Raw genomic sequence first — 13,147 nt, forward strand, 5'->3', positions numbered from 1 at the left:
CATGGCATTTGCATTCATCATTTGGGATTTTGGTTTGGACTCTGGGGTTTGTAGCCTTAAAGATTGAACAACGCATGAAGCTTGAAGCTTATTAAGGTAATTGGGTTTCACAAATCTAATTTAAAGTTTGTCTTGTTGGGAGTCCTAATTCACATGAGATGGGAACCATCGGTGTACAGTTCAGCTGCAAAAAAAAGATGAATTTTACTGAATTAAAAAGACCTATTTTACTGAATTAAAATTTCTACAATAAAGTCTTCAAATTGGTTCCCTTTTAACGTAGCAAAATTAGAAATCTGTTCAACACTTCCTACACTCATTAAATTCTCTCAATTTCGTCTTCCTTTTTTCCTTATTTCTTTAATTTCTATAAGGTCCCTTTGTGTCCCCGCTGCCACTCATAACTGCAGTTAATTGTTTTCACTTTAAATTAATATTAGTTTTTCTATCAACTTTGCCAACAGCTGGCAAAACATTTTCCCCCATGCTCTAGTTCTCATTCCGCAATCTCCTGACACTGTTATTTCCTTCCTTCCATGTTCCCTTTCCTTTTTGCTACAGTCTCTCTCTCTCTCCTTTAAAATGAAAACGAAACTGAAATTGTAATTAAATTTTTGCCAATTCGTTTAATTGAGTTTTAAGCCGCAACTTCTGAATGCCCAAAATTGAAAGTTGCCGCCCCCGCAGACTCCTTCCAATCTGTGACACTCCTCCCCCGCCCACACTTGATCCGACTTGCTGCCAGCCAAAATGTCTGCTTAAATATTTTCTTACTTGAGGTTGGCTGGGTTTTTGGTGCTTATATATAATTTTTCGGGTTTTTTTTTGCATATTTTACGACTGCTCCTTGCGACTGTTTGCTCTGTAATTAAGTGCGTCTAATTTGTGTTAAGCGCTGTGCCACTTGAGCCTCGCTTTTATTTTTCTTACTCTGCTTTTTTTTCTTTCTCTCTTTCTTTTTTAACCCTCTTTCTCCAGCTCCAGCTGCTGTTCCTTGCTCCTTCTTCTCTGCTCCTGTGTGTGCTTAACCTAAGCCCAGACGTTCCAGCCAAGGCTTACAGTCGCAGCAGCTAGGGACTGCCAGGAGTAGGAGGAGGAGGGCTATCATGCAGAACATCGACTGCAAAGGTTGTCTGGGCACAAACTGCCATTAAATTGCCGCCTCCATTTGGGAATTTCACATGTTTTTCTTTTTTTTTTTTGTCAAACAGAAATAAAGCATTTTTTTGAGTGATTTCTGTGAATTTCATGGTTTTCTTTTTAAAGTGATTTTAGGGTTCCAATGGCAGGTATTTATATGGAAGATTTACTGGAAAATGAAGTTTGACGATGATCTGATCGGAGAGACAAGGATGACCTCAATCGTTTGATAAATTGGGAACTTTTAGGCATGAAAACATAATTTGCCGTTTGATTTCCAAAATTGTTTTCTTTAGTCCTTAAAGTGTCCTTTCATAATTTGGATCCTTAAAACTTCTTAAATATTTTGATTTAATATTTCACACACAAAATAAAGGCCTTTTATAATTAATAGGCATAAACATAATTTCCTACTTTAATCCCTAAAATGTATTACTTTTTTCCTTTCATCATAAATTCCCTAATTTAATTTTCCTGCTTTCTACTTAAACTTTGCCCAACAATTTCAAGCTTGAGGCCTTTTCCATTGAATGAGACTTTATTCTGCTGGCAATTATTGTATTTCTCTTTGCTTTTATTAAGAATGCATCCCTTACGGCTCATATTAATTACAGTTACCCAAGCTAACCGCCTGTTCTTACCTTATTCCTCGAAAAGTAATTTTTTTAATTCATCAATTATGGTTTTTATTTAAGTTTCACACTTGCCACACGCTGAGGGAGAACATCTTGTTTGCCCGCACTTTTCTTTCGTTTTTTCTCGCTCACAAATAATTTGCAATTTCCATTTGTTGGTTTCCACACTTTACCGGCAATTTTCCCGTTTGAATGTTTACCTCTTCTCTTCACTCACATTTTGTGATGTTAATTTGTTGCGATTGTTATGGTTGTTATTGTTATTTTTGTTCTTGGTTGTGTCGCTGTGTGGGGTTGTTTTCGTTACGCGTGCGGAACGGTAACTGTTGGAGGTTTTATCAGTGAGCCGCGCTTATAAGGCGCACAAGTAAGGAGCTTTTCCCCAAAAGAGCTTTCCGTGTCGAGAGAGAGCACCAACAGCCAGTGAGAGAGCAAGGACTTTCGACCAGTTTGGCCCGTGTGTTTTCGACCAATTTAAGGCGATTCGTTTGGCGCCAACTGTTCTAAGTGCAACAGCCAGCTTACACTCGCATCAAAGTCAAAGGCATTTTGCAGCTTGTGTGCATCGAAGGATGCAAAGAAATGTAAATAGAAAATCAAAAAGTATCGCCAACAGATCGATTGCTTGGGGAGGTAAAGCTGATTTGGCCATGGAAATTTCGATTGCTATACCCCATGCAAAGGTAGACAGAAAACAAATAGTAGAGGTGCTATGAGCATCACTCATAAATTGTTAAGCTTAAAGTAGCAACAACCACACACAGTCAAAGGTGCACTCTGCCACTAGCAGCAGTTTCATGCAGCAGTCACGTCAGTCCGCAGTCGAGCAAAAAACTTTAATTTGTTCCAACATGAGTTTCACATTTTGTTCTTTCATACTTTTATTCGTGATACAACTCCCATTTATATAACTAAGTAAAATATGTTAATATTTGTCTTTAAGGAAAGTTCAAGCATTACAAGTTTCTGCTGTATTGTGTGCTTGTGTGCGTTTTAAGCGGAAACGGAAATGCCAGCGGTTGCAGAACGCAGCACGAGGAAGCAGTCAGTCCAACATGTTTTTGCTTCTGGCCATTTTTGCTACCTTCTTACATGTTCTTGTGTGTGTGTGTCCCATGCAAATTCAAATTCATGACACAAAAAAAAGGAAAAATGAAATGGCAGGAAGAGCACATGGAAAATATTAATATCGATTAGTTAATGGCAAACTAGCTGACAGGCACAGGCTGACAAGGACCTTAAGGCGGCATTGAACTTGTCTAGTGCTCCTCCTCCTGCTCTCCAACAACTTTAGAATAACCTTTGCATGATTTAATTATTTGTAGCATACCCCGACGACCCAAAAACTTCACACCTGAATGCACAAAAGGGGTTGCCTCTGCCCCGTGCCCCTCCTGCTCCTGCTGTTGCAAAAGTTTTGCCACTTTTGCATTCAGTGTTCTTCTCTCTGTGTATGTTGTTGCTGAAAATTTGTTGTTGAAGGACTCCCCCCTGTATGTAGCACCGCGCTGATCCAAGGAACCGCTGCCATTGCGGTTTTTCGCATTCGGGATCTCTATTTCTCTTTTTTTCTTGGCTGAGAAATGAATGTCTCAATTCATTTTACGCTACACTGCGCCTCAAGTGGAGCGCAGCGCCATGCAAAAAAGGGCTGCCAATGCGGGTCTCGGCCTGGGCTTATGGGTTTGGGTCATGGATTCACATAAAAAATAAAACAAAACAAAACGAGGAGGAACGTTGTGAGACGCGTCTTAAGCCGCGTCACAACTCTTATACCCGGTACTCAGTACTACATCTGCACCTTAGCGGTTATTTGTCAAATTTTACATTTTCTCTTCATCTGTCATCTACATCAACAACACTACTCACGCCAACACGCTCCTTTAGCTCGCCACCCTCCCCTAGAGACACACACTGCAGAGTCAGGGCAGAGGCAGCGGCAGAGTCGTGGCAGAGGATGAGTCAGAGACGTGTCAGGGGAAGAGGCCTCTGCCACTGCGCGAAGCAGAGTGTGAATGAGAGAATGTGTAAAAGCAACAAAAGCTGCTGGACAGGGTGGGTTTAGCCACTGCAACTTAATTTCTTCATTGTGGCCATAATAATGATCCAATCGGATCCCAATTTGGTGATCAGATAGATATGGTCATTTCCTACGGAATGGCGTTTTTAGTTTTCTTTTATCTTTAAAATTGTAGATTTGGGAGGTTTTCGCCCTTTTGCGGGGGCGGAAGAGGGCGTGGCTGATTTTTGAAATACACTTGTAACAGTGTGAGCATACAGAAGTCTGGATGCAAAATTTGGTGGCTCTAGCTTTTATGGTCTCTGAGATCCAGGCGCTCAACAAGACGGACGGACAGACGGACAGACGGACGGACAGACAGACATGGCTCAATCGACTCGGCTATTGATGCTGATCAAGAATATATATACTTTATGGGGTCGGAGACGTTTCCTTCTGTGCGTTACATACAACCGTTATGTGCACAAATACAATATACCCTATTTACTCTTCGAGTACCGGGTATAAAAAACCAAAGCAAAATAAAGAAGAAAGACGAAAATGTAGGGAAAAGTGCAAGCAGCGCAGAAAAGGACTTTGGCATCATTACAATTTGTTGATTTGCTTCGTTAAACAGCAAACAACAGGAGCGCAAAAGCGCAAAAAATACTGGTACAATAAAAGGCGAATCAAGAGTGAAAAGCGTACTTTTGGATAAAGCAGAAACAGAAACAGAATGAAGTAGAGAGTGAGAGATTAAATGAAAACGCAGACAGAAATTGAAACAACAGCGACAGCGGCAGCGACAGCGCTGAATGAATCAAGACAAGGGCATAGAGGACCTTCTTGGCTGCTTCGACTTAGTTATAAACGCTAAGACAGCCCCAGTCAGCTCTAGGCAAAACGCTTCTCATACACAGAGAGCACAGAGTCTCCTCTGCTTCTCTCTTCCATTCAAATGGCGACTGCATTGTTGCTTATTTTCCAAGAGAAAGCGCGAAAAAATGAGCAAAATAAGAAATGAAAAACATGAAAAAAGCAAAGGAAAACAAGAACAGCAAATAAGCGAGTGAAGAGCAAATGAAAACTGACAAGGGGCTGACTGGCAGGCAAGGCGTTGAAGGCGGTGGCACCCACATCCTCATTCTCTTAGCTTCAAAGGCATCGCCCCCGGCGTCAAATTTTTTATCTTTTAGCTGCTGCTGCGGCTGCCACAAAAGAAATGAGAGTCACTGTGTGGCCGCTGGCTACAGTTTCAAAGGCGGTGGGTGGGAGTTTCGATAGGTTGAATTCCGGCGGAGCAGAGTAAGCGAAGCTTGCAACAGCTAGGTGGCAGGCAATCATCACTGCACAACAGCGGCATGAGAAGCAAATAAAGGGAAATAAATTCAAATATTGCTTTTTCTTGGTGCGGAGAAAATACAAAAGATTTAGATTTTTCTCATTTAAAAAACTTGAATATTTGCATGCAAAATATTTTTATTGTTATTTGTTTAGCCATTTCGGAGAATTGCATGCATTTTCTTTATGCAAAAATAACAATACATTACCAAAAATGCTTGAAATACTCCGAAAAGATGTCCGCTTTATTACAGTGTCTTTCTTTTGTATGCACTGAGAGAAAAGTGGAATGGTAAATATAAACAAAGCTATTTTAAAATCAATTATTTAGTGGAACTTCATAGACTTGACTTTGATTTAAACATGAAAATATATTTAAAAGTGTTTTAAAACGGAAAATATTTTATCAAAATATAAAACCATTACAAATAAATACATTTTATTACATTCTGCAAGAAATATGTTTAATGGATAATATTATATTTATAAAAATAATTCATTTAATTCAATATATAAAAGATATTATATCAAATATTTGTATATTAATATGCAATTTAAGTGATTTTTAAATATTTCCACTCTCTGTGTAAATTTAATGACATAAATATTCAAATGTATGTACATACTCGACTAATTATATTTAAATAAATTAAAAATAAAATATCTGTTCATTACTTATTTATTTATTTAAAGTTATTTCCAAGTGTAAGTATTCGCTTCTCAATGCTTTTTCTTGGGCTGTACCACTCGCTTGCTCTCTCGTAATTGACCTTATCATTTCGGACCCGACCCTCTCTTAACACAATTAGATTTATTTGGCAAAATTATAAGTTGAATTTCAGAGCAGAGCCTGTCCCCAACCATAATTTTGTTTTATGGTCAGCCTCATCGTTCATTGGCGCCGCCTCAGTTTATGCAATAAAAATGTTTCCCCATTTTGCGTTATAATTTATTGCATACTTTTTGGGTTGGATAATTAGCATTTAATTTTGGATTGTTTATGAAAAAAAAACATATAAAACAGTGGGAAGAGCAGAGCAGATAGCAAAAAAAGGTTCACTGGAGCCGCTCATTAAATTAGTGAGCGGATGTGCCACCGATTTACATTTGTTTGAGATATGCCCCATCGAAAGTCCGTGTCGGCAGTCCACTCGGCATAATAACATTTTTATAATGAGCTCCGCTCCGATTTGAATAACAAATTGCATGGGTGAAATTCGATGTTGCCGTACGCTTAATCACACACAAACTTATTCTCTTGGGGGCAATCGAAATTAAGAGTTGATTGATGCCCCATTAGAAATTATGCCAACTGCGACGGCACCAGAGGAGAGACGAGCCATGGCGCACGCCTGGAAATGTGACCTGTCCGCTTGTTGGACATGTTAATTGGTTTCTGTTGTGGATGCCATACCTTCTGACGGGACCTCCGCTTAGCTGATGGCTTTTCTATACAGAAATTGGCTCTTAAACTAAGTGTGCCAGTGTCCCAGGGGGATTGCTTGGACCGGAAAGGCAAAGTGTTAATTTTTCCAAGTGCCCACAGTGGCTGATAGTGCAGGGATAAGTGCTTAGAATACTCGGACAACCCTTTTTATCTACTAATAAATGATGGAAGTGGTAAGAATTTTACTTGTTCCATGGTGGCTGACAGGACAAGCCCACATTTTTCAACTGTCACCTGGAATGGGCCAAAGTAAACACATTTGATCGACAAATAGCCGACTTCCGCCTTCAATGAAAAACTTTTCTCGCCCCAAGACGTTGTTTGAAATCGACAAATGACGATTAGCACATCGCACAGCAGCAGCAGCGAGCGTCAGCAATTGGTGTTGTTGTTGCTATTGCTGCTGCTATTTTCTGTTTTGGCCAACACACACACAAGCACACTAAGAGACAGTTCGTGGTCTGGGGAACGGGCGCATTCACGTTCGTGATCGGCATTGGCCAGCGCAATATTTTGAATTTCAGTTTCAGTTGGTGAACAACGCGCGAGCGAACAAGACACGCGCGGCATCAAAGTACACAACAAAGTACACAAAAACAGACAAAACAAACAGAGGTAAACAAAAAGAGAGAGAGAGCGAGTGAGTGTGATCAAACAAAAAAAGAAAGAGAGAAAGAGCCAAGACAACAACAGCTGCTTGAGCAAAAATACCAAAAATTATACAAAATTTCAACAAAGAGCACGAATAAAACCCTGCACAAAGTAGACATTTGGTTAATGCTTTTCGATTTTTATTGATTCCCTTCTACCCATTTATTTGTGCAGTTTGCAATAGCTGGTGATCGATTCGTATTTGTTTTGTTGCATTATTCAGTCAATCTTAATGAAGTGTATTTCCCACATTGACATGTAACACAGAAACAAATAAAAAATTATAGTTTCTATGCCGTTGATGCCGATAATTTGTGAAGGCAATCAAAATTAATTAAAAGACAGCATATCATTTCAATTGAAATTCTGATCAACTGTGCAATACTCGTAAAGTGCAATGGCAAGGTCGGCCAGACAGGAAGAAATTGGCTTCAAAAAACGAGTTGATGGTCGAGTTAACCACGTTAAGACTTTCGGGAAATTAAGCAGAAAACATTTCCCAAAACAGATTTGATTGGAAAACAAGTTTTGAGTGCATCCAAATGCATTGAAAAATGCTGAAATATTTGTATTGATTAAAAGCCTGCATGAGGCAGAAAAAGTCAATTTGTTTTGGTGGTAAATGAATGAAAAATCTAAGCATAGAATTTCGGTATTCTTATCTTACAAAAAAGACAAGAAAATAAAACTTCCTCAAGTTACAGAAATTCTATGGTGCCTCTTCAATCAATCACTAATTACCAACAAATTTGAGTTACTGCCGAGAAATTCAGTTTATCCATGGCCATCAGACATGTTTAATAACAATACAAGCAAAAGACTAGGGTAAACAGCCCAAAATGACCTTTGAACTTGAGTACTGTGTGTGTCACTCTCAACAATTTACGAAGTATTTTGCCAGATTGTTTTTTCTTTGATTCTGTGAAAAATATTTGAAACATGCCAGCGAACAAGCGACATAATTACATTTTTATCTAGATAAAATTCCGATTGGATGTTCGAGCAACTGCTAACTGGCCTTATCACTTTGTTTAATGAATTGCCATAGTTTTTCTCTTGCAAATAATTAAGTGACAGACATGGAATTGCCATGATTATTGCCATTTTCCTATCTCTTTTGTTTTCGTTCTGCAAACAAATTAGATTTTGCGGTTTCTGTTCTGATTTTGATTATTTCCCGCCACTGCAGTGCTATGCATTTGTAACCCGCATTTATATTTGGTTTTTGGTTTGGTTTTTTGTTTTTTTGCTAAATTCGATTGCATTGCGTAAGGTCGTGTCGTGTCGGTGGGTCGATTTTTCGGTTTCGTCTCGCCGAGATATTTGAATTTTTGTTAACCACAAAAAGCTCGGAAATAACTTGGCAGACGAAAACGCATTTGGGTGGTAGAGTCAGGGCCGGCCAACCGCTGGCTGCTGGCTGGCTGGCTGCTGGGCATGTGCTGCCGCATGTCACCGAAAGAAGCTGTAACCAAACGGAAAAGAGCGGATAAAATGACATGAAATTCCCCATTTAATATGGTTTCCCCATCAAAAAAGAAAACACAAAAAAAAAACTGAGCCATGGCCAATAGCAAAATGCAAAAACTTTGTTCACTTTTCGCTAATGTTTACGTTTCATTTCAACAAGTTTTGCTAGTGGGAGTTTTAAAGATGTGTCAAGAAAGGGTGTGGGGAAATGGGGTATATCATATTTTTTGTAAGGTTTGTGTTTTGGATGGAGTAAGTAATTTAATAGAGTAATGTATATTTAAATGTTTATAATCTCTAATAGAAGCTAAAAATCCTTAAAGCTATTTTCGAGAATTTAACGATTGAGTACGAGCTAAGAGTTTATATAATAAATGAAATGTAAGAAGCGGTTTGGTGTAACATTTTCATCTCCAAATTTTGGCACGTTCTAAAACAATCGTTTAATATTTTGCTTTAATTATTTAGCTATTTGTTTTTGTTGTTTATAGCGTGCGCTGCCCATTTGCAACCCGTTAAAAATTCAGAACTAAAAAATAAGCAGAGAGCAGATGAGATACTATATAATCTTTATGACGCTGCTCTGATACATATTTCGCGCTTCATTTTACGCACCTTTCAAATGTGCTAACCAAAAAAATGAATCCGCGAGTTCTGTGCTAATTGTTGGAAAATTTATTTATGGCAAATCTTTTGAAAACTAATTGTGAAAAAAAGGAATTCTCTTTCTTTCGTTTACTGATGAAATCATTGAGGCTGTTGGTGAATTTTGATCTCTGGCTGCTGGCTTGAGCTGCTGGCTGATAAGGCACATTTCGAGATCTCCACAGTTCGTTGGAAGACTGGAGTCTGTGATTGAGGCCAAGCCTAAAGGGGACTTTGACACGTTTTCGTTGCTGATCTGCCACTGAAGGTCGTTGCTGCTTGTTGCTCTGCTGGTGGTTGCGATTGGGAGATTCAAAGTGATGGTTGACTCATGTTTATAGCACTCGTTTACAGGTACTTTCAACATGCGAGTAGTATTGTCTTGTACTTAGTACTTGAAGGGGGGACTTAAAATGATGTACGAAACCTGTTTCAAAATGTAAAAATAACAAAGAGAATTACATAACTGATGGCAGTAATGCAATGTGTGGCAAGCTATAATTTCAGTTGTGTTTTTGTTTTGTTTTTAGTATGGCCGGTCGTCGGTCGTCTATGCTGCCAGAAACCGGTTTAGTTATTCGGGCGCCCAACAATCGCGCTCTTTCTCTTCCTCCATGTCTGTCTCTCTCCACTCTTTTACTCTCTCTCTTCGCTTGCCTTGGGCTCTGCGGGCACGTGCTTTTCACCTGTGGCTTGTTATGGCTGCTTTGCACCACTTTGGGGTTTCATTTTTGGTTTTGCATTTGCATTTTACATAATTTGAAACGCTCTTACGCTTGGTCTAAGTAGCGTATTATGGGGTTTATATTGAACAGTATACAGTTGAATGTTTTACAGATTAATAACAGATATTTGTGGATAAGTGGAGTGAAGAGTTATTAGAGCAGAACACATGACTGTCGATTATTGTGTAAGCCTCTTCAAAGAAGAAAAATCAGGCATTTAATTTTTGTTTTGTATTTTAATTTGTGTCTCTGGGTCAATCGTCTGACTGGTCACGTGAACATATTTAAATATTTGTTAACCGCTTAAACACAAAAATATACGTAATGAGCTCAGTGTTAGATCCGGTAAAGTGGTGGGCTGCTTGGCTGGTACCGCCTGACACCCAAGAAGCTGTAAGCGGTAGCCGTACACTCCGCCTTTCTTTCGAACGATCACCCACAGCTCACTTTCATCTCGATCTCTTGGTCCATCGCCGCTCTACGCGATTCTCATGGGAGGCAGCTAAGCTACTTCAAAGTTTTTGGTTCAGCTCTGTGTTAAGTTCCTTAGGACTTAGCATTTTTTGTTTAAATTTCAGTCTTAAGCTGGCTTGTTGTAGGCAATTGTTGAAGAAATTGTTTGTGGTATTAGCAATCCATCTGCCAACCAATTTAAATCTCAAACGGCTCTCGGGTTCCCTCAACACATTAGTAACGTCTGTAGATGAGTCATTCAAATTTCACTTGCCCAAAGAAATTAATATGTAGGGACCTCTTTTTGTGTTTATCCGGGATCGTGATTGAGGGTATTAACACTTCGTCTAGACTGTTTGTTTAGCATCCATTAGGTAGTCGAGTGCATTGGCTCTTCTACTTAAAAATCAGTAACTAACCGAGAGAAATATTTACGAGTATTGCACACATCTGACACCTCCCCCCCAGGGCTTTGTGGAAAGTAATATTTACGACTATCCTTTACCCATCTGTCTCTATTTCCAGCACAGCATTCATCCCATCTAACAGATTGGGGCAACTTTAAAGATACATTTACGAGAGTGCTAATAAAAGTAAAGTCTGTTAACTGTTTGGCAAATGTGCGAACAATGGCAACGATGTGAAGTGTAAGCAGGCAGAGCCAGAGAGAAGACACCCAGGAAGTATTGCACACAACTTGCCAACAGCAGAGAGAGAGAGAGAGAGTGAATTTATCATCTTAAATCCCTCTAAAAAACAAGTACAAAATGAATGCCAGCGATGAGTGGGTGGCGATGGAGGAGCAAACGGAGGAGGCACCGCAGGCTGAGCTGCAAATTGAGAAAAATAGTTCTGCCCTGAGTCTTCGCACACATCCCACAGTGGAGGAGTATTATGGGAGTGAGTATTGAGATGGAAAGCTACCATTAAAGAGGCAAAACCACTAACATTATTTTCCTGCCAGATATGACTGCCTTCCTTAGCTTGGCCATCTTCATTGCCAGCCTGCTGACCATCCTCAATATATGCATCTACTCGACCACAGTGTCGCGGTTGAGGCGCCACCTGAACAAGCCACTGCGTACACCCTCCATACTGATGGTGAGCCTCTATCCGATTATCTCGGTGGCCGCACTTGTTACCATACTGGTGCCGTACTCCTGGTTTATGTGCCACACGGTGATGCATGTGATGTTCATGGTGGGCGGTCCCATATTCCGCACACTGCTCTTCCGCTACGTCGACTCCGAGCAGAACTATGTGAAGGAGTCGGGCGGTGAGGCGGTGCAGCTGAGCACACCGCCCTGCTGCTGCTGGTGCCTCTGCCTGCCACTGGTGGTGCCCACAAAGGCCAAGCTGTGCATCTCACGCTACATGGTCTGGCAGATGCCCTTCTGGCAGGGCTCCATTATGCTGGTGATGAACATCCTGTACTATCGGGACATTCAGCTCTACCATCAAGTGATGTACTTCTTCATACCCTTCATCGTCAGCTCGATTGTGCTGGGCGCGTGGTCTCTGCAGATCACGGTGCGTATGATAACGAAGCTGCGCGGCGACTATCAGCTGCGGAAGAAGATGTTCTGCCTTCAGCTGGTCGTGATGCTCTGCAAGCTGCAATATCTGGTGCTCTACGATCAGCTTGATGGCATCAAAATGGGCGGAGAGTATCCCATTAATCACACTGTCTACAAGCAAAGTGGGTGTGGCTTTTCGGAACTTTAGTTTCGGATACAATTTTAATTTTTTTGTTCTTACTTGCAGCCATCATCAATATCTTGATACTGGTGGAAATGGTTTTGGTCTCCATGATGGTGCAGAGCGCCTATCGTACACCCATTCAAGTGCAGATCGATGAGGTCAACAAGGACAAGGAAATCACTCGCATTTGAGATGCTTGGGGGTCAAACAACAGTTGGTAGCAACAAATTGTGATAATTTCAATAAAGAAAATATAGTTAAATGTAGTCGGAAAATCTTTTCTAGCCAAGTGTAAATCCAAAACAAAATGAACTAAATCTGTAGCCACAAATCATGTGTTTGTTCTAGGATTGAGGCTGCCCTCAGGCTGCTCTACTTGTACTCATTGTCCCAACCCAAGCTCAACCACTGCCCCCTTCCTCCCGTTCGTGTCATGCGTGTCGCATTTAGCTCATAATTCTCCCTGCGGCAGAGCTTGTGTGTCCAGAGATCCGTTTTACATTTTTCGAGCGACAAACAAAATGCTGCAGGGGCAACCCTCAAGTAAGTGCCATAAAAAATACAATAAATATAATATGATGAAATATCTGTATACATATACATCTTCCTTTTGCTGTTTAGATAGCCTTTTGCGGATAACTCAATTGCTGTCGCAGCTCGCTCGGCCATAGGCCAGACACCACACCATACCACAACACATCTTGGCTTGGAAAATCCTTAGTCGCGGACGCATCGTGGGAGGAGAACATTGCGTACAGCCGGAGCAGTGCGTTGAAATTTATGATTTATTTCAAAAGAAAGTACATTGTGCTCTGCCAAAATAAATCACACTAAAGATGCTGGCAGGCAGCTCTACGAAAAGCAGAGCAGAAGCAAGAGTCAGAGCGAAGGCCGTTGGGCAAATGAAAATCAAATATAGTAGAAAAAAAAACAGTCAGCA

The 13,147-nt window shown here is 40.4% G+C and overlaps 2 protein-coding genes across 2 annotated transcripts in view; one reads left to right on the forward strand and one right to left on the reverse strand.

Moving 5' to 3' along the window:
- The window catches only part of LOC117893349, a 30,071-nt gene extending 28,037 nt beyond the window's left edge, over nucleotides 1-2,034 (reverse strand). The window contains exon 1 of the mRNA XM_034799938.1: nucleotides 1,782-2,034. The gene's annotated coding sequence lies outside the window, so the exon portion shown is untranslated. The remainder of the gene's footprint in view (nucleotides 1-1,781) is intronic.
- A 5,068-nt stretch (nucleotides 2,035-7,102) lies between these two features.
- LOC117894834 (organic solute transporter alpha-like protein) lies at nucleotides 7,103-12,473 on the forward strand. The gene is made up of 4 exons (XM_034802082.1): nucleotides 7,103-7,202; nucleotides 11,032-11,406; nucleotides 11,471-12,205; nucleotides 12,271-12,473. The coding sequence occupies exons 2-4, from the start codon at nucleotides 11,274-11,276 to the stop codon at nucleotides 12,396-12,398; spliced, it is 996 nt and encodes a 331-aa protein (XP_034657973.1). The 5' UTR covers nucleotides 7,103-7,202; nucleotides 11,032-11,273; the 3' UTR covers nucleotides 12,399-12,473.
- The last annotated feature ends 674 nt before the right edge of the window (nucleotides 12,474-13,147 follow it).

The sequence above is a fragment of the Drosophila subobscura genome, chromosome J (genome assembly GCF_008121235.1).
Source record: "Drosophila subobscura isolate 14011-0131.10 chromosome J, UCBerk_Dsub_1.0, whole genome shotgun sequence".
In the NCBI taxonomy this organism is placed as follows: domain Eukaryota; kingdom Metazoa; phylum Arthropoda; class Insecta; order Diptera; family Drosophilidae; genus Drosophila; species Drosophila subobscura.

Excerpts from the sequence above, each read along its gene's own strand:
- LOC117894834 (XM_034802082.1), top strand. The coding sequence starts at position 11,274 with ATGAATGCCAGCGATGAGTGGGTGGCGATGGAGGAGCAAACGGAGGAG. Across the intron at positions 11,407-11,470 it reads AGTGGAGGAGTATTATGGGA|ATATGACTGCCTTCCTTAGC; the intron begins GTGAGTATTGAG and ends TTTTCCTGCCAG. Across the intron at positions 12,206-12,270 it reads TCACACTGTCTACAAGCAAA|CCATCATCAATATCTTGATA; the intron begins GTGGGTGTGGCT and ends TCTTACTTGCAG.